At 42.2% G+C, this 21436-nt stretch overlaps 1 protein-coding gene across 3 annotated transcripts in view; it reads left to right on the forward strand.

The window, feature by feature from the left end:
* The first annotated feature begins 9227 nt into the window (after positions 1–9227).
* AHCYL2 (adenosylhomocysteinase like 2) overlaps positions 9228–21436 on the forward strand; it is a 172692-nt gene continuing 160483 nt past the window's right edge. For all 3 annotated transcript variants that reach the window (XM_061198714.1, XM_061198715.1, XM_061198712.1), the window contains exon 1: positions 9228–9611. In XM_061198714.1, coding sequence (XP_061054697.1) covers positions 9249–9611 — 363 coding nt within the window. In that variant the 5' untranslated portion in view covers positions 9228–9248. The remainder of the gene's footprint in view (positions 9612–21436) is intronic.

The raw sequence follows: 21436 nt of genomic DNA on the forward strand, positions 1-21436 counted from the left end.
AGGTACTTCACATGTGTATAATGGTAATAATAATGCTACTAATAATGGCTAATTCTTATTCAATGCTTGCTACCTCTCTTCTAAGCACTTCATATACCTAAGTATATGAAGAGCGTAAGGTATATACATATACCTAAGTATATACCTTAGCACAACAGACCTAAGAGGCACTGTTAACACCCCCAAGATACTGAGGCACAGAATGGTTCAATAGTTTGCCCAAGGGACTTCCCTGGTGGCACAGTGATTAAGAATCCGCCTGCCAATGCAGTGGACACAGGTTCGAGCCCTGGTCTGGGAAGATCCCACATGCCGTGGAGCAACTAAGCCCGTGCGCCACAACTACTGAGCCCACGTGCCACAGCTACTGAAGCCCGCGCGCCTAGAGCCTCTGCTCCGCAACAAGAGAAGCCACCGCAATGAGAAGCCTGCACACCGCAATGAAGAGTAGCCCCCGCTCGCCGCAACTAGAGAAAACCTGTGCACAGCAACGAAGACCCAACGCAGCCAAAAATAAATAAAATAAAAATAAATAAAAATTTTTAAAAACCTACAAAAAAAGAAAACCAGTTTGCCTGAGGCCACAGAGTAAGTGATAATGCTGGGATTCCATCAGAGCCATCTGGCTCCAGAGTGACCTGGCTCTTGGCCACTGCAGTCTACTGCCTCTTGTTTAATTTAGAAGGATCAGAGGAACTGGTTTTCTGTAGCAACAAACTCCGTGAAGCAAAATGACTGGCCCACAACCTCACAGCTAGTAAGTGACAGACTCTGGGTCCAGGGCCTTCCTGACTCTGCAGTCCAGACTCTTTCCACTCTCATTTCTGACCTTTGGTTTTTCCTCCGATCCAGGTTCCCCCTGCTGTGTTCCCTCTGGCCACCCTGTATCCCCTTGTGCTCGCTCATCGTGCTCGCTCTTGACATCACTGCTCCTCTCAACAGTAGTACAGCTAATTTTTTCTTTTAAAATTGAAGTATAGTTGATTTACAATGTTGTGTTAGTTTCAGGTGTACAGCAAAGTGATTCAGTTGTATATATATATTTCTTTTTCAGATTCTTTTCCATTATAGGTTATTATAAGATATTGAATATAGTTCCCTGTGCTATACAGTAGGTCCTTGTTTATTCTTTATATGGTAGTGTGTATCTGTTAATCCCAAACTCCTAATATATCCCTCCCCCGCCTTTCCCCTTTGGCAACCATAAGTTTGTTTGTCTGTGAGTCTATTTCTGTTTTGTAAATAAGTTCATTTGTATCATTTTTTTAGATTCCACATATAAGTGATATCTTTTGATACTTGTCTTTCTCTGTCTTACTTCACTTAGTATGATAATCTCTAGGTCCATCCATGTAGCTGCAAATGGCATTATTTCATTCTTTTTGATGGCTGAGTAATAGTCCATAGTGTGTGTGTGTGTGTATATATATATACCACATCCTCTTTATCCATTCATCTGTCGATGGACATTTAGATTGCTTCCATGTCTGGCTACTGTAAATAGTGCTGCTATGAACATTGGGGTGCATGCATCTTTTTGAATTAGAATTTTCATCTCTTACAGATATATGCCCAGGAGTGGGATTGCTGGATCATATGGTAATTCTATTTTTTGTTTTTTAAGGAACCTCCATACTGTTCTCCATAGTGGCTGCACCAATTTACATTCCCCCCAACAGTGTAGGAGGGTTCCCTTTTCTCCACACCCTCTCCAGCATTTATTGTTTATAAACATTTGTGGGGGGCAGTGCCATGCGGCTTGCATGATCTTAGTTCCCCAACCAGGGATCCAACCCAGGCTCTGGCAGTGAAAGCGTGGAGTCCTGACCACTGGACTGCCAAGGAATTCCCTATTTGTGGACTTTTTGATGATGGCCATTCTGACTGGTGTGAGGTGATACTTTATTGTAGTTTTTATTTTCATTTCTCTAATAATTAGCGATGTTGAGCATCTTTTCTTTTGCCTGTTGGCCATCTGTATGTCTTCAGTAGTAGAGCTATTTTTAAACCTTTATCAACAGCAGTATGCAAAACAATAAAAATGATCAGTGTTGTCTAATGATCTTTTCTGAAACAAGGGAAAATGTTAACAATTTTCTTTCTTCTTTTTATCTCCATGTACATTCCCTCCATCTTTTCTTTCTTTAGTAGTATTACTTATATAAAGGATGGGGAATGGGGTATTGGGGGAGTTTATTCTGGGCTTTAAAAAGCTGAGAAATGTTACCCTTCAGTTTGACTGTGGAGGCTGATAGAGTCTGTGACCACTAGAGGGCACTGTGAGCCCACCTTTTGTGAATGCAGACAGGAAATCCATGACTGTGGACATTCCCACAAACCAGTTGTGCATTGCAGTATTTTATAGGAGCGCCAGATCTTGGGACTGAGCAATAGTGGCCACTTTCCTACCAAAACTCCTGAATTAGACCCCTGGAAGAAACTCCTCAGGGTCCAAGAGGAGCTTGGTTTGGGGGACTCCCTGTGGCTGTGCTGCTGCCCTGAGGTCTCCATGTTTTCACCCCTTCAGCAGGCTCTGCCCTCAGCTGCTCCATTGGGCCCCCCTTACACTCAAACTCAGTCATCCATCTTCCCAGATTGTGAGGCCTGCCCCTTTTGGTACCAGATTCTTTTAAGTAGTATGTCCACTGCCCCAACCCTTCCTCTGCCTGTGTGAGTCATTGCTTAATCTAAGAAATTGAAAAGATAGAGAAGCACAAAGAACAACCTAATAATAAACACCCACATTCCCACTACTCAGAAATAACTTTTAAAAAATCATTTTATCATATTTGCTTCTAGCCTACTTTTTAAAAAGAAATACAGTATAACAGATTTAGCTATAAAGTCCCCTTTGACCAACACTCCTGTCCCATTTTTCCTCCCACTTTCCCCTTCCTCCACAGAAAAACAACTGTCTGAATTTAGTGGGTTTCCTTCCAGTCCATTTTTATATTTTCATATGTGCAAATGAAGCTATGCATCCATAAACTATGTATTGCTTTTGTCTGCTTTTATTTTTTTAATTTTTTAATTATATTTTTTATTGAAGTATAGTTGATTTACAATATATTAGTTTCAGGTGTACAGCACAGTGATTCAGTATTTTTATAGATTATACCCCATTAAAAGTTATTACAAAATAATGTATATAATTCCCTGTTCTGTACAATATAGTTTTGCCTGCTCTTAAAGTTTTTTTTTTTAATTAATTTATTTTATTTTATTTATTTTTGGCTGCGTTGGGTCTTCGTTGCTGCGTGTGGGCTTTCTCTAGTTGCGGCGAGCGGGAGCTACTCTTCATTGCAGTGCGCAGGCTTCTCATTGTGGTGGTTTCTTTTGTTGTGGAGCACAGGCTCTAGGCGCACGGGCTTCAGTAGTTGTGGCGTACGGGCTTAGTTGCTCCACGGCATGTGGGATCTTCCTGGACCAGGGATTGAACCTGTGTCCCCCAGCATTGACAGGAGGATTCTTAACCACTGTGCCACCCGGGAAGTCCCTGTTCTTAAAGTTTTAATTTTCATCTCAATTATGCATGATATAGTTTGAAAAGTCAAATAGTTCTACAGGTCTTGTTGATTAAAGCAGCTATCTCAGTACCCCATAATTTCCTGTTCCTGGGAGCCAACCATTTTATTTTAGATGATCCTTATGATATTTACTTCCATATGTCTGAATAACATGATAATGCCATCTCTTGAATGTTCATTTTAGGTGTTATCATTTGACCTCCCAATATAGAGAATATGGATTTAGCTCTTTTTCACTCTGCCTACAAGGAGGGAAAAAGAGATGGAGGGGGGAGGAGTCAATAGTGACAGTTTTGAAAACTGGAAAGCAAATGAGTGGCAATTTGGCAGTCTTGAAAAAGCTAAAATAAAGTTTTAGCCAGCACTAGGGAAAACTTATATTGCAGCACCCCTAAAAGGCTCTGAATTGGAGGCAGCAGGTACTTTAGAAGGTAGAAATGAAAGCAGGAGGATTGGTTTCTGATCCCCTAACTAACTCTGAACAGTGAGATGACTGCCCTTCCCAACTTTGGCTGGTTGTCGGTTCATTCTCTGGAGAAGGCAAACAAAGGGTCTGTAGTATTTGAAGCCATTATCTTCTGGCTTCCAGAAGTTCATTTTAAGAAGTTCAGTATCTTTCTGACTCTTGGGCTTTTGTAAAAATGTTCCTTGATCCACTCCAGACATTTGAAGGATTATCTCTTTGTCCCCAGAGTTTTGAAATTTAATAGTGATGTGTATTAATGTAGGTTTATTTTCATCTATTAGGCTAGCACCTAGTGGCCCCTTTCATTATGGAAATTCTCCTTTTTCAGTTTTGGGAAAATTTTTGAGTTATTTATTTGAATTCCCCCCTCCTACACCCCCAATTTTCCTTGTCACTTTTCTGGCACTCGTATTATTTGGGTGTTGGTCTTCTTGGACTGACCCTCTAAGTCATTTTCTTTTCTTTCCTTTCTTTTTTTTTTTTTTTTTTTAGTGATTGTTATTTTTTTAAATTTATTTTATTTTTGGCTGCATTGGGTCTTTGTTGCTGTGCGCGGGTTTTCTCTAGTTGCGGTGAGCAGGGGCTACTCTTCGTTGTGGTGCGTGGGCTTCTTATTGTGGTGGCTTCTCTTGTTGTGGAGCACGGGCTCTAGGCATGCAGGCTTCAGTAGTTGTGGTGCATGGGCTTCAGTAGTTGTGGCTTGTGGGCTCTAGAGTGCAGGCTCAGTAGTTGTGGCACGCAGGCTTAGTTGCTCCGCGGCATGTGGGATCCTCCCAAACCAGGGCTCAAACCCGTGTCCCCTGCATTGGCAGGCGGATTCTTAACCACTGTGCCACCAGGGAAGCCTTTTTTTTTTTTTTTAAATTAGAGAAAAAACGTGTATTGAAGATCTGAAAAACAATTCCTAAGAGATCAGCTTTTCCAGAAAACCGCGGCTACCCAATGCATTGTACCTATCATGTTAAAACGTGCACTGAACACAAATATAAAAACCACGACTAACGTAAAATTGTAAATCCACTATACTTCAATTAAAAAAAAATAAAAACCATGAAATAAGCCACCATTTCTCAACAATCTGAGCAAAGATAAACTGCATCTTTCCTATTTTTAATTTCTTCCTCCTTTTTTTTTTTTTTTGGCAGTGCCGTGTGGCTTGTGGGATGTTAGTTCCCCGACCAGGGATTGAACCCAGGCCCTTGGCAGTGAGAGCGCAGAGCCCTAACCACTGGACAACTAGGGAATTCCCAATTTCTTCCTCTTTTTATTTATTGAGTTTTTAAAAATTTCTGCTTTCATTTTAAAGGTCTCATGTTTGTTTTCTGAATGTTCACTTCTTGAAACAGCATGTTCTTTCACAAATAAAATATCTTAAGCCTCTGAGGATATTGATGATTTTGGGGGGGGGGTCTTGATTTCTTCTTGATGCATAGCCTCTGTTTCCTCCCAGTTGTTTTTTTCTGCTTGCTTATGTTGATCTCTGTCTTCCATATTAAAGGTTTTCTTGTATAACTTGTGACTTTATCTACTCATACTTAAGAGTGTAGCACTAAGTAGTTCTCTGGAAACTCTGCGAACATGGGTGTGGTCTTCACCGAGGGTGATCTGGCTGGCCTATTTCCTTGGGGAACTCTCAATGTTATATCTTCAAGTTTTCTCTCTTGGACTGGTTAGATTATCTTAGAGAAGTTCTTCCAGTCTCCTGCATGGAAGATACATTTCTGCCTGCCAGGGTCTGGAAGCTGAATGAGCCAGGTGAGGGAAGAGGACCTGTAGTCTAAATATTTCATAAACTAAATAGTTCATAAACTTGTGCTTAATTATCCTGTTTCCATTGTGGTATTTCCATCTGCAACTGTGCCTTCTGTCCCTCAGTAACAAAGATGGCGGAAGCAGCAGGTGTGTAGGATAGAGTTGAGAATGGGTGAGGAATGTGCCCTGATGTTTGGCCTCAAACAGTGGATGGTGCCTGGATAAATAAAGGATGAATATCAGTTTCTTTCCAGTGCTCCAACTCCTTATGTTTTGTAACCACATCCCATTGAAGAATTAGTTCATCCCCTCGGTAATCAAGTCTAGTGGCCGTCCAGGTAGGCAGCTGCTGCCTATGAGCTTCAACACAGGCCAGGTGGCTGTACCACAGCTCCCTTGTGCATTAGGGGGAAGAAAGAAATCAGTTATAGAACTGCTAATCTCTTCTCTGACAGCTGGAGGATGAAGCTCTAAGCTGGTTCTTTATAATAGGAAGGAAATTCTGAAAGACAGAGTGTGAAGAGAAAGCTTAAGAAGCCCTTGCGTCTGGTGGACTTGTGGGCTTTGTGGAAATGGAAGTGCTCAGATGCCTTCCAACTCACAGTGTTAGGCACAAATTTTTGAAGGCCAGGATACAAAAGATTCCATTCAGTGTAGGACAACTCCACAAATGAACAGATTTCCAAGATAGCAGTAGCACAGGTAAGGAGATCAAGGCAGGTGATTTCTCGCTCTCCTTCTTGCCAGGGGAAAAATAGCTGATCCAAAGACTAGATGTCCAGTGGCCTTCTGGGGTTGTCAGGGCAATCACTTACTCTCTGAACAACCATAAACTGTAAGATCCCCTTTGCCTCAGTTTCTCTGAGAACAGAGAAGAAATGACCTAACCCATAATCTGTCACCCAGAGTCAATTGTATTTTAATGTATTGCTTTTTTCAAGCATTATTTACATAGTTAAAATCTAATAGAATGTGCAATTCTGTTTCCTGCTTTTTAGCTTATTATTTTATCATAAGCATTTATTTCCCTTCATCATTAAAAAAAGTTCTTGGCCAACTTAATTTTAAAGGTTGTAACCATTCCTCTGTTGTTGGACATTAGTATCAGATAACTTTTCATTATTAAAAATAAAACTGCCATACATGTCTTTGGGTTTACACCTTTTAAAATAAATTTAAAATTTTAAAATAATACAGAAAAGTACAAAGTAAAAAAAAAAACTCACCCCAAGGGCTTCCCTGGTGGCGCAGTGGTTGAGAATCTGCCTGCCAATGCAGGGAACACGGGTTCGAGCCCTGGTCTGGGAAGATCCCACATGCCGCGGAGCAACTAGACCCGTGAGCCACAACTACTGAGCCTGCGCGTCTGGAGCCTGTGCGCCGCAACAAGAGAAGCCGCAACAGTGAGAGGCCCGCGCACCGCGATGAAGAGTGGACCCCACTCACCGCAACTAGAGAAAGCCCATGCACAGAAACGAAGACCCAACACAGCCAAAAATAAATAAATAAAGGGTAAAATTAAAAAAAAACAAAAACAAAAACTCACCCCAAATCCCATCACTTAAAGAAATCACAATTCATATTTTAGTTAATATTCCTTTCTGCTGATACACTCTTACCTGAATTTCATATTATCTCCCTGAAACTGAGCAAGAGTCTGCAGTGCCCTCTCGGGTGCTCCTCCGTGTCCCCTGTTTCTTGTTTGTAGTAAAGAAAAAAGAAAAGGCTTTAATCTCCTAGGTCTTCCCCAAATTCCAAAGAGCAGGCTCAAGCATTAATAGGACAATAGAGTCACAGGACATAGTTCCAGTTCCTCCTGAAGGGATATAGATAACAATCTGATACGTATCTTTGAGTTCTACAGAAACTAAGACCCCTACCCAGGTGGAGGATAGTGACTACATGCATGTGACCACGAGCATGGGTACCCTAGACTGGTTGGAACCAGAAGGTTGAGATTCCGGAGACATCACCCTGTTACTTCACCACCGACCAATCAGAATTAAGTCACACATCCTGCAGCCCTAAATTTTGTCTATCAGGGAGGTCGGGCTTTTTGAGCACTAGCTGCCTGTTCTGCTTGGCACCCTGCAATAAACTTTCCTCTGCTCCAAACTTTGACATTTTGGTTTACTTGACCTCATTGTGCCACTGGCACACGAACTTGGGTTGGACATCTATTAGAATTAACAGGGCAGGAATTCCCTTGCCGGCCGGTGGTTAGGACTCCGTGCTTTCACTGCCGAGGGTTCACTCCCTGATCGGGGAACTAAGACGCTGCAAGCTGTGTGGAGGGGCAAAAAAAAAAAAAAAAAAAAGAGGGAATTAATTAACAGGGCAAAAGAATTGTCCTTGTTTAAGGCAACAGGTAATTTTTTAAAATTTTAATTTAATTTATTTAGGCTGCGTTGGGTCTTCGTTGCTGCGCGTGGGCTTTCTCTAGTTGGGGCGAGCAGGGGCTCTAGGTGCTCAGGCTTCAGTAGTTGTGGCTCTCCGGCTCTAGAGCGCAGGCTCAGTAGTTGTGGCCCACGGGCTTAGTCGCTCCACAGCATGTGGTATTTTCCCGGACCAGGGGTCGAACCCATGTCCCTTACACTGGCAGGCGGATTCTTAACCACTGTGCCACCAGGGAAGTCCCCAACGTGTAATTCTTTAGCCTTGAAATTTTGACCTAGTGATACCTAACTTCTTTTTTTGGACTGATGTTAAATTCCAAGCTCGGAATGTTCTAGAAATCACCACAGCAGGCAAGGTCCTAATTTATTCCTTCTAAAAACAAAGCCATTAAAGTTCGGAAAGCTGTTAGGGTCCCGATTTCATTGATGCAGAAAAATCAAGTCACTTTAAGCCTGAAGTCGGCGCTCTCCCCACGTGACACCGCTTTTCCTTTAAATGCCTGCTCACGTGATCGTAGACTTGCACACTCGGAGGCAATTTACAATGAATGTTAGGGTAGAAAGTCATTCCTCCCCCACTATCTTAAACAAGCTAGTGTGTTTCTAGCTAGGGTTTCTAGCGTTTGTTCCCCGGAAGCCGCAACTCCTCTGGAGACTTTCTCTTCCTCATGTCGTGTCACCCGTTGTCACTCCTTTCCGTTAGTCACCGGCACTAGAGCTCCGTCTCTACTACAGAATCCCGCTTGCTGGAGGAAGAGGGACTGGGACTACAACTCCCAGGGGGCATCGTGCGCCCAGCCCTCGGCGGCGCGCAGTGGTGGTCGGGGGCTGAGGTCCCACTGTCTTTTCGCCTCATGCGGCCCCGAGCAAGCGCACTACAGGTTCCGTGGCTCCACGCGAGCGAGCGAGCCGGGGCGGGGCAGGGCGGGGCGGGGCGATGGGGGAGAGGCCGGGGCTGGCTGGCGGGCGGGCGGGCAGAGGAAGGGGGTGGGAGCGGAGGCGATGGAGGGGAGGAGTGGGGGAATGGGGGAGGGATGGGGAAGGGAGGCGGGAGGCGGGGCCGAGCAGGAGCTGGAGTCTGAGCCGGCGGTTGCAGTGGAGGCGGTGATGTCGGTGCAGGTCGTGTCAGCAGCGACTGCCGCGAAGGTGCCTGAGGTGGAGCTGAAGGACCTGAGCCCCTCCGAGGCGGAGCCGCAGCTGGGACTGAGCACGGCGGCCGTGAGCGCCATGGCCCCCCCAGCGGGCGGCGGGGACCCTGAAGCTCCAGCTCCCGCGGCGGAGCGGCCGCCGGCCCCTGGCCCGGGATCGGGGCCCGCTGCGGCTCTCAGCCCCGCCGCTGGGAAAGTGCCTCAGGCGTCGGCCATGAAGCGGAGCGACCCTCATCACCAGCATCAGAGGCACCGCGACGGCGGCGAGGCCCTGGTCAGCCCCGACGGCACCGTCACCGAGGCGCCGCGCACGGTCAAGAAGGTATTGGGGCCGGGCTGCCTCTTTCGGAGAGCGAGGGTGGGAGGGGGAACCGCAGATCCTCTCGGCGCTGCGGCACCACCCTCCAGGCCCTCCCTTCTGATCGTAGGAGCAGAGAGATCCCTTAAACCCGCTCTCTCAGAGATGTTCCCACCCGGGCCCCAGTGCTGGGGAGCGAAGACTCCCGGTGGTACGGCCGTACTTAGCTGGGAATAACATGGAGGTAGTAGCGCTCTCCCCTGCTCCTTGGAATAGTATTACCCCTCTCTGTACTCCCAACATATTCCCGTGTGTATTTTCCAGACTATCGGGGAGGAGACCCCGATGGTGTAGAAAAAGCTTACTGCTTATGAGAGCTCATCCAGCAATAAGGGTGGAAAGAGCTTTTCTATTTGGAGATCTTTTCTATAAGGAGTAGTTACCTCGCACTGAGATCCTCAGTTGTGTGGTTTCTGTACAGATGATGATTTTCTGCCTTTCTGTGGCCAAGCGCTTCCATCGAGCAGTATTGATGCCGTGCCCTTCATTCCAGATACTGCAATATCCTTACATCTTCTCTGAATGTAGAAGGGTAATGGAGAGATTCTCTTCACTGTTTTCTCTTCAGAGGTTTGTCCTCTCTGCTCAGTAGTTGGTCACCAGGATTATTAGACTGTGTATGAAGAGAATGATTGTTTTATTGGTTCTTTTATTATGATCTGAAAGTGTTAGGAAGAAATGCTTCTACTTTTGGGAGAGGCGATCACTGTGGGGTTTTCTGTCTCAGCTGTCAGCTTCTTTCAGATATAGTTTTGAAGAGGCCGTAGCCTCAGAACACCAAGGAGTAGGTGTGCCTAGATGTTTGATATTCCCAGTATTACCCTTACAATGGCTATCTGTGGTGTGTCTATCCTCTCATAAAGCAAATCAGTACGGAAGAAAAAGGGCAAATGTTGCAAAAACAGATGTGGATCGTATCAAAAGGGATTATCATTTTAATATCCGAAGTATAATGTGAACACAGTGATTTATAGGTTTTTTTACTTTGTGAATGATTTTTTTAAATCTATTTATTTAATTTATTTATTTTTGGCTGTGTTGGGTCTTTGTCGCTGTACGCGGGCTTTCTCTAGTTGCGGCGAGCGGGGGCTACTCTTCATTGCGGTGCTCGGGCTTCTCATTGCGGTGGCTTCTTTGGTTGCAGAGCACGGGCTTCAGTAGTTGTGGCTCGTGGGCTCTAGAGCGCAAGCTCAGTAGTTGTGGTGCACGGGCTTAGTTACTCCTGGGCATGTGGGATCTTCCCGGACCAGGGCTCGAACCCGTGTTCCCTGCCTTGGCAGGCGGATTCTTAACCACTGGCCACCAGGGAAGTCCCCTTGTGAATTATTTTTAATTGCTTTATCAGAACAGCAAGGAAGTGATGTGAAGTCTGCATTGGTTTCACTGTGCAGGATTCAGCTGAGTTGGAACCTTGTATCCAGCCTAACTTTGGTTGTAATAGCCTCATTATTAAGGTATGAAGCAGAGAACCCTTCCATTTTAATTACCCAAATATGGGTGATAACATCAGAGGCAAGACTGAAGGAATTTGTTTAATGGTGCTTTAGAACAGTGTCTTTCTCATTTGCATTATGAAACTTCTCTGGGAGGAATTATAGGAGGAAAGAGAGGCAGCACAGGCACCAGTGCTGGTAGTACCTAGATTTGAGTCTGGAAATCTGAAATGTATTTGTAACTAGTTGAGGTGCTTTATAACTTTGGCCAAATCCAGTGATTAAGGGTCTTTTTGTGTAAAATCTGTATTTTGATTAGGTCTCTTGAGGGTAAGAGTGTTTAACAAATTGCCTTTATTTATTTTTTTGGCCTTGTCATGAAGCTTGCGGGACCTTAGTTCCCTGACCAGGAATTGAACCCGGGGCCACAGCAGTGAAAGCGCGGAGTCCTAACCACTGGACCGCCAGGGAACTCCCCAACAAATTGCCTTTTTTTTTTTTAATATTTATTTTTATTTATTTGGCTGCATCGGGTCTTAGTTGCGGCACGTGGGATCTTCGTTGCAGCATGTGGGGTCTTTTTGTGTGGCCCGCGGGCTCAAATTGCCTTTAGAACATGGGATTTACAGTCAAGCAGACCTGGGTTTGAATCCTAGTACCCCCACTAAATAGCTTTTGGGTAATTTCCAAATTCTCTACATCTTAGTTTTCTCTTTTATAAAGTGAGGTTACTAATACGATTGAAGATTAGAAATATTTGTAGAGGGCTTAGCATTGAATTTGGCACATATAGTGAGGGCTTAAGAAATTACAGCAATTATTAAGAATTGATTTTATTTTTTTCTTCCTTCCATCGTGGCTTAAGTGCACCACTATGGCTTCCTTTAAATGGTGTATACTATTCAATACATTCTATATAAAGCAGTGAAAAAATCACAGGCCAGCATCAGTCTGTTTTTCCCAATTCTAGATGTGTTTCTTGACCATTTTCCTTGTTGCTGAACCACCTTCTTCCTGTTTTTCCAGCATCAAAATGTAAGTCCCATGATTCTAGATTTACTCAGCAGCCTCAAGGCTATGGAAGACAGGGCTGAGCTTGCCTTACAATGTTAATTGCAACCAAAAACCAACTTCTGTACTGGAAGTTAAGCAGGCAAAGCTCCGGGCGAGGATGCAGCTGTATGACACAACTACAGGCATTGCTGAGCTACTTTTGGGGGGCAGAATCTTTAACTTTCTTGACATCGAATTAGCTAAATTAAAACAAGTGCATGAGACTGACCTTCTTTCTTCAAGTTGAAAGTCACCTCCCCAAGGGACTGCAGTGTGATATTTTGATTTGTTAAGCCTTTCTTGATTTTTAATTTATTTAAATGATCATTCTGACCTTGACTCCCTTCTGCTTTTATTTTAGTGTAGGGAAGGTCTGGAGGTACTTAGGATTGAAATAGCTACCTTTGGCTATGTAATTGGTGACCGTTGCTTTTATTTTGTAACTGTCACATACAAGCTTGTTTATCTTAAGCATATTTCCATTGATGGTTTCCCTTACTCCATTTGTGTAACTGTCATCAGTTTTCTTAGTACTGTTACTCTGTTCAGTCACACAAGGGAAATAAGCTTTTCATAAGAGCCAGACTTTCCAAGTGCAGCATTTAATCAGAATGAACATATGGTGTGCAGGTTACTCAGTCCCATCTTATCTTTGGCATCTACCTCCATCCTGTAATTTGTGGTGCTCTGGGGACCAGATCTTGTCACCGTGGCTATCATATATTTGTATATAATGTTTTTCTTCGTAAGTGAACTCAACAAACCAAAAATCTCTGTAAGAAGTGATTTGTGAAATAGGAAAATAAAGTCCACAGTGAATACAGTTGCAATAGTTGAGAGGATTTCTTCCCTGTGTTCTTGAAAATGGGGTAATAGGAATGTCACAGCACAGCAGGGAAAACAAGGCAGGAGAGGATTTATTTCAGAAAAGTTAAAACTTTCTGACAATAAAGCTGTGAGCCTAAGAACCACAACTAGTTTGTGCTTACGTCAATATCAGTAATGACCATGTTCAAGCAGATTCCTTTTTTTTTTTGGCAAATGAATCCACCTTGCGCTGGCTTTGTTACTGTCAGCAGAGAATGAGTTGAGCCATGCTAGTGCTTTCTTGCCCTGAATTCTTTAAGCTCTTTATTTGGTTAATTATGGACTGCTAAAATGAAACCTTTTGGATATAGTCATGGGAACAGGGGAGCAGTATTACTCCTTTTGCCAGTTAGGAAAATACAGCCTTGCAAAATGTTCCGTAAAGCACTTGGCAGATTGACTGTAATAACAGTTACCATTAATTGGCCCTTTATATGTTATTGGCATTTTTCTAATCCTGACAGCTACACAATGAGATATAAGTGGCATTATCTCCATTTCACAGATAAGGAAATGAGGTCCAGAGAAGGTAAAGTGCCTTGACCAAGGTTATACATCTAGAAAGTGGCAAAGGTAGGACTTAAAACCCCTGTTTTAAATCTTGGTCTGTTTCCAAAGCCCGTGTCCTTTTTATTATGCCACACTGATTCTAACTTCTTAGTTGCTGGGTTCTGGCTTTCTCCCAGAAGTCTGTCAGAATACTCAGTGAACTCTAAGTTATGTCTTTCTGGTTTAAGACTTAGGTCATCCCAAATCCAAAGTAAGGAGGGTCTGAGTCAGGGCTTTAGGAAGAGGACGGGAAAAAATTGTACAAATGTAGAATCTCAGAGAATTGTAAAATTATGAGAGAGGGAGAAGAGGATCTTATATGTATATAAAAAAGCATTTCAAGATCAATGATGCATTATCACATTAGTAATTTAGTGATAATTTGAGAGATGTATTCTTATTTTTAAAGTTATAAATAAATCAGGAGTACCTGAGGGCTATGCTCCTCCTTCCTGTGCAGCTAACAGTTTTCCTTGTTCTTTAAGACCCACCTGCTCTTATGAATCAATCTCTAGTTAAACATTTTGAAAATTAGAAGGGGAAGCATATTGTTATGTATTCCTGCTGTGTCCCAGGCATTGTATTAGAGCTTTACATATACTATTTTATTTAAGCCTTTTAAGAGCTCTCAGAAATAGGTAGTGTTATCCTTGTTTTATTGAGGAAACCGAGGTTTGGAGAGATTAAGGAATTTGTCTCAAGGTTACATGTTTAGTAACTGTGATGTGAGCTAACAGAACTCTAATCTGTTTGACTCTCATGCACAAACTCCATTGCTTTTCTTTCTTCTTCTTTTTTTTTTTTTTTGGGCCCAGCGGCATGTGGGATCTTAGTTCCCTGACTAGGGATCGAACCTGTGCCCCTTACATTGGAAGTGTGGAGTCTTAACCACTGGACCGCCAGGGAAGTCCCTCCATTGCTTTTCGTTCTTTTTTTTTTTTAATTTAAATATTTATTTATTTGGCTGTGCTGGGTCTTGGTTACAGCACGCAGGATCTTCACTGTGGCATGTGGGATCTTTAGTTGCGTCATGCGGAATCTAGTTCCCTGACCAGGGATCAAACCTGGGCTCCCTGAATTGAGAATGCAGTCTTACCCACTGGACCACCAGGGAAGTCCCTCCATTGCTTTTCAATTGAAGTATTTCTCTGTTCAAAGCTTAGCTTAAACCTTTCAAATCTTAGTTAATCTGTATATTTTTGTGGATGTTTCTGTTATTTCACTAACAGGCGGTTTTTTATTTATTGAGCTTGTTTAATGGTCTTACCATTTATTTATGTGAACATTTATGAATTTTCTGAGAAGGCAGGCCTTATTTTGTATAATTTCTGAATTCTCTTCTTCCTGGGAAAGACGGAACATTAAGAGCTGTTTTAGGAGTTGCTCAGAGCTGAAGTTGCAGTTGTGTATTTAATGTCCTGAGGAAGACGACTTAGGTCCTTAGTGTCCAGTTAATAGAAGAAATGGATAGTTCATGAAAAGGGAGAGTGAGTTTCTTTATTATATCATTTCCTTGAAAGCGTTCTCCTCCCCCACAGTAAAAGAAAAAAAGAAGGAAGAGATTTGTTGGGATCTTCATTCAGACTTCATTCTTTCTTGGTGGTCCTTGTTTAAATAACTCAGAGAGGTACAACTGAGGTGGATGGGAGAAGAGTAAATCTTGGCAGCTGCCCTGATCCACCCGCCTGCCATCGTGTTCAGGTGGTATGCACAATTAGAGGAGCTGAAATTCCACTCCCCCAATAAGAGGTTTAGTTAGATTGATCAGGTTTCTATGGAATTTGGAGGAGCTTTTTATAGTCTGAATGACCTATGGCCCGAGATTTGGTGAGAGCTGAGCAGAGGAGAAAGCAGTGGAGTGAAATTTCTTCTGTAATGGTTCTAAGTAAAACTACTTTGATTAAATTCAATAACTTAAGCCATATGATGTGTATGATTTTCAGTTCCCTCTTCCCCGTCTATATTGTGCAGCAATTCAGTTAACCATTTTCCCTCTTGGACACTGCATTAATAGCTGGTGATTTCCTATTCTTTTTTTTTTTTTAAGGGTCTTTCAATAGAAATGGATTGGTTTGGGGCACCTGCTTCTTTTTATCTCAGAACTTATATTAAGGAAGGGTATAGAGGTTCTAGAGCTGCTAGTTGAGTTTCTCTAAGTCAGGCTTTTCCTTAAAGCCTTTCTAAATACTGCAAAGCTGTCATTGAAAGTTAAGCAAGCTGAGACTTAAACTGGCTTCATCTTCCCTACAGATTTATCTCCCGCAGTGTTCCAATGTGAACCCTTCTGATCATTCTAAAAGATATGATTTGATATTGTTGACTACCTTTTCTTGGAAACTCTTTTCTCGGCTTCAGTTATAACTTCATTTATGGCTACCATTTACTGAATACTTACTCTCTTCTAGGCATCTATCTATCTCATCTCATTTAATCCTCATAACAACTTTATCAGATGAATATTATTATCTTTATTTTATAGATTAGAAAATATAGGCCCAAAGAGAGTAATTAACTTGCCCAAGGCTTTGCCAATCTTTGATGCCTTTGGGATCAGTGAGATGAAACACTGCCCACAGCAATAGTGAGAGGCTTTGCCACACTGCCAACCCCTTACTTTTCTGATTAAACGCCCATGTGAAATTTGCTTAAGTTATTGCACCTAGGCTGCTGCGACTATTCTGCAACCTTTTGGATCCCAGGATCTACCCTCTTCCAAGGGGAGGCCTCACATCCCTGTTTACCTCAGTCACTGCCTGACGCCTAGTCAACCATTGTCTTCCTAATACTCATTCCCTTAACACTCTCCTCATCCTCTCAGCCAGTCCAATCTTCCCAAACCTTTCCACTGTGTTCTCTACAACTTGCCCCTTCATTATCAGTGAATCTTCTTGTAGCATCAGCCTCTAGCAGCAAGATCAAGTTACAGGGGCAACAGTGGCACCTGGCACCTGGTATCCTGAACTATAATGGTGCAGCCCAAGCTGCAGCATCTCCTGCTTGGTACCCTGAACTATAATGGTGCAGCCCAAACTGCAGCATCTCCTGCTTGGCATAAGCAAACATGACATCTTTTCCAAGCCCATTCTGTGGTGGTGTTTTTAACTGTGTAGCCCTGAAAGCTACCTCATGTCCTTTCTGTAAATTCTTTTTCTGTCCAACTCAGCCAGAGTTGACTTCTGCTGTTTATGGACCTCTGAGTGACGCACTGGTTGAACCTAACCATCTGCCTTTTTAGTTGCCTGCATCTATGGAGCTGAGAGTTGCTAGAGAAAATCAGAAAACCAGGTAGATCGATGTCACTATAAATTCATAGTCGTCAACCTCATATACTTGATCATCGCTGCCTTGTAATGTTATACATTTTCTAGTAAGGTTACTTTCACACTCACTGCAAATGATTATTTCATACTGTATCTTTTTACTTCTAATTTCATGTGTGTTCTTTTTAAACTAGTGATATGCCTTATACTTGTTATAAAAACAGAAACCACCAAAAGGGAATTCCTTCATCTTTGTACCTCCCAAATCTACAAACCTACCTCCATCTGGGGTTCATCTTTTTCTCTTTCCCTCATGTTATGATAGGGGAAGATGTGTCCTTCATTCTGGCAAAGGCCAGTCCCTCCACAAGTGTTCTAATCACGTTCTCCAGTCTTGTTTTTTTTTTTAAGATTTAATGTTATTTATTTTTGGCTGCGTTGGGTCTTTGTTGCTGCTTGTGGGCTTTCTCTAGTTGTGGTGAGCAGGGGCTACTCTTCGTTGTGGTGCGAGGGCTTCTCCTTGCGGTGGCTTCTCTTGTTGTGGAGCACGGGCTCTAGGTGTGCGGGCTAAGTAGTTGTGGCACGAGGGCTTAGTTGCTCCGCGGCACGTGGGATCTTCCCAGACCAGGGATAGAACCCATGTCCCCTGCATTGGCAGATGGATTCTTATCCACTATGCCACCAGGGAGGTCCCTCCAGTCTTCTTAAAGAACTTCTTCCTGGGGGCTTCCCTGGTGGCGCAGTGGTTGGGAGTCCGCCTGCCAATGCAGGGGACACAGGTTCAAGCCCTGGTCCAGGAAGATCCCACATGCCGCGAAGCAACTAAGCCCGTGAGCCACGACTACTGAGCCTGCTCTCTACAGCCCGTGAGCCACAACTACTGAAGCCCGCGCAGCTAGAGCCTGTGCTCCACAACAGGAGAAGCCACCACAATGAGAAGCCCATGCACCGCAATGAAGAGTAGCCCCCTCTCACCGCAACTAGAGAAAGCCCAGGTGCAGCAACAAAAACCCAACGCAGCCTAAATAAATAAATAAATAAAATTTATTAAAATAAAAAAAAAAAAAAAAAAAAAAAAAAAAGAACTTCTTCCTTTGGTTATTTCCTCTTTCTACTAGAGCCTTTCCTACAGATTTCCTTGCTCTAATCTCTCCCATTTTGAAAACCCTGTCCTCTAACCTCCATATCTCCTTTCTGCTACTGTCCTATCTTTCTACTCCCTTGTGCAGCTAAGTTTCTTAAAGGAGTTTTCAGTGTATGCTATATACACCTTTTGTCTTCCCACACTCGTTAACCCACTCCTACTCTAACACTCTGACCCACATGATGCCCTCTTGCTGAAGCTGGTAATGTCCATCAGATTGAGAAACATGACTATCTGTTTTTTCATCCCTCATCATATCGGACCTCTTGGCAGCATTTGACACCAATTTCTTACCAAAACACTCTCCTCTCTTGGCTTCCATTACCCTCCTCTTTACTAGTTTTCCTTTTATTTCCCCAGCTGCTCCTTCTCAGTCTTCTTTATGGGTTCTTTCTCCTTGATCCTGGGTGCTCTGCTCTTTCCATTGTGTTTTCTCCCTAAGTCATCCACAGCATTACTGTGCCTTTGAGTATCATCTACATACCAACAACTCCCCAGATTATTTCTTTAGCCAGGACCCCTCTTCTGAATGCCAATCTTGTGTGTGTACAACTCCCTACTTGCAGTTGGACTTAAGAACTAATGTCGAAAATGGAATATTTATCTCCTGTCTAATCCTCAAAATATGTTCTTGTTTTCTTCATATCAGTAAAATGGTAGTTACATTATTTTTTGCCTTTTTAAAAAAAAGTTGTTTTTATTTACACAAGTAATGCTTGAATGTATTCTTGTGAAATAATTCAATCTAATGAAGGAAACTCCTTCCTTGGCCCTCAGCCAGTCTTGTTCCCCTCCCCAGAGACCTCTGCTATCAACTTATCTTTTTCAACTTTACATTCATATTGTACATAGAGAAATTGGTAGTTTTATAATAACTTGTACATAAATAAAAGTATATTATATACATATACATTGTTTTGCAGGTTGCTTTTTCCACTTAACAGAATGTCTTGGAGCTTTTTACATATCATTACTTATATACGTATCTCATGCTTTTTGACTGCTGAGTTGATTTCCAAAGTCTATACCATTGTTGTTTATTAAACTATTCTGTTGATGCACATTTAACATAATTTTTATATGCTGTAGTAGCTATCTGTATGCATTCTTTTTGTGTACATGTATAAGTGTTTCTCTATGATAGATACCTAAAAGTAGAATTTTGGAGTTGAAAGATATCCACATTTTAAACTTAATACATAATATCATGTTGCCTTCAAAAATGTAGTACCATTTTACACATCAACTAACTATATACAGGATAACCCTTTTACTACACCTTCACCAATACTGGATATTTTTACATCTTTTATAAGAAAAAAAGACATAAAGATGTAAAGATGCCTTTTTTAAAAGGCATTTACTATTGTTTTTAATTAGTATTTTTTCTGCTTATAGTGAGGCTGAGAATATTTTCATGAATAAATTGGTAGTTTATATTCTTTTTCTTGTAATTACCTGTTCATATTTATTCATTAACAAATATTTATTGAGGGATTACTATGTGCCAAATGCTGGGTATTCAGCAAAATAGATGAAGATCTCTGTCCTCCTATTGACTTGCCTTTTTCACGTTGGCTTGTAGGAATTCTTTATATTTTCTGGATATTAATTCTTTCGTTGTTGTTGTTGGCCGTGCCACGCAGCATGCAGGATCTTAGTCCCCAGCCAGGGATCGAACCCACGCCCCCTACAGTGGAAGCACAGAGTCTTAACCACTGGACCCCCAGGGAAGTCCCTGGGTATTAATTCTTTGTGTATATGTTGCAGATATTTTTTCTACTCTATTTCTTGATGACTTGTAAGTTTGTTTATATTAAAAGTTTTTATGTAGTCAGATTGGCCATTTTTTTCTTTTATGGCTTAAACATTTTGTGTCTCAGAATGGCCTTTCCTACCCCAGGTTTATAAACAAGTTCTTTTATATTTTCTTCAGCTGTTTTCATGGTTGTGTTTATTATCTTTTGGTCTTCAGTCCATCTGGAATTTATTTTTGTTTGTAATATAAGATAGGGACTATTTGGAATGTAAGATAGCTCTATTTGGCCCCAAATAAAATTTAATATTATACTTGCTCGGGTTTGTTCTCTTTTTTTTTTTTCCTCTTTAACTTGTGCTTCTTAACAGTTTTTTTAAGGAATTTTTACTACATTCATGTCTGTTGTTTCTGTGAGAGAGAAAAGTTTATCCTTCCGGATGCTTGTTTAATAATCTCCCCCGGTACATTCTGAGCTTCTTTTGTGCAAAAACCACTTATGTGTTGTGTGCTGAACACTGCTAAGTGGTAGGGTTATTAAATCAAAATAACATTCTTGCCCTCAAGAAGAGGGTAGGGAATGTGGATAGGAAAATAAATAAGTACAATCTAGTTTAGTATGAGCACCACTGGAAGCAGGAATTGTTGCAGTTTGTGGAGGTCAGCATTGAAATGGAGGTATATCACCTTAGGAAAATGAGTTGGTTGTCCACCCAGGAAGCTTCACAGTGTAGTGGAACCTTTGTGAGGTTTCCATGTTCCAGCTTTACAAATCCAGAAATTCACATTTTTAGTACACTTAGAGTTCATTCACCTCTTAGGACTGGTTCATTCAAACCAAACTCACAAGATACTCATTTAAAACAAAATGATAACTTCTAATTTATGGTCAGAACAGAACTTTCAAGCTAATTGGAAATACATGTCAGTCAGGAGACTTTGGAAAGTCTACATGGGAAGTCTAATCATAAAGACAGTTTCTTAAGTTTGGAATCTTTTAGGTCCTTGCTACTCAAACCAGTCTATGATCAGAAGCATTGGCATCGCCTTTGATCTTGTTGGAAATGCACAATCCCAGGAAATTGGTTCTGTACTAGTGCATACCCACCAGAACCTTAGTTTTTTATTCATTGTTGAATAATGTTGGCTTAGCAGTTGGCTTATTTCAGGTTTCTCTTTTATGAAATCTCAGAGTAGAGAGGCAAGAAAATCATTTCAGGGTTTTGTGGAAGGGCAGAAATTTATGATAAAACATTATAAGACTTGTAATGAAATATTTGATAGACACAGAGACGGAAGCATAGACGGGCACAGATATACAAAGACAGACATACACAGAGATTCCCCCACATACACAGAACCCCTGAAGACCCCTCCACTCAGACACTGCCCCCCGCCCCCCCCCTACCGCCAGACACAGACACACACACACCCACAGAGAGCGTCTCCACAGAGTCCTGGACTTATACCCACAGAGACACCCGACCCAGACTCACATGCACCCTGAGGCCCGGTCCTATACAGAGAGATACACACACACACATACACACACTCAACAGGTAATGTGTAAAACTCAGATTTTCATAGGACTTGAGTAGTGTTCTCCATAGCTATTTTGAGGAGAAGGGATGAGTATACTCTCTAAGGTACTTTTATCTGAGCCAGAAAATGAAGCAAAAATAGATGGGCTGCCACCAGGTCTGCAGAACAGTGAATGCTATAAAGTT

The sequence above is a fragment of the Eubalaena glacialis genome, chromosome 8, assembly GCF_028564815.1.
Source record: "Eubalaena glacialis isolate mEubGla1 chromosome 8, mEubGla1.1.hap2.+ XY, whole genome shotgun sequence".
NCBI lineage: Eukaryota > Metazoa > Chordata > Mammalia > Artiodactyla > Balaenidae > Eubalaena > Eubalaena glacialis.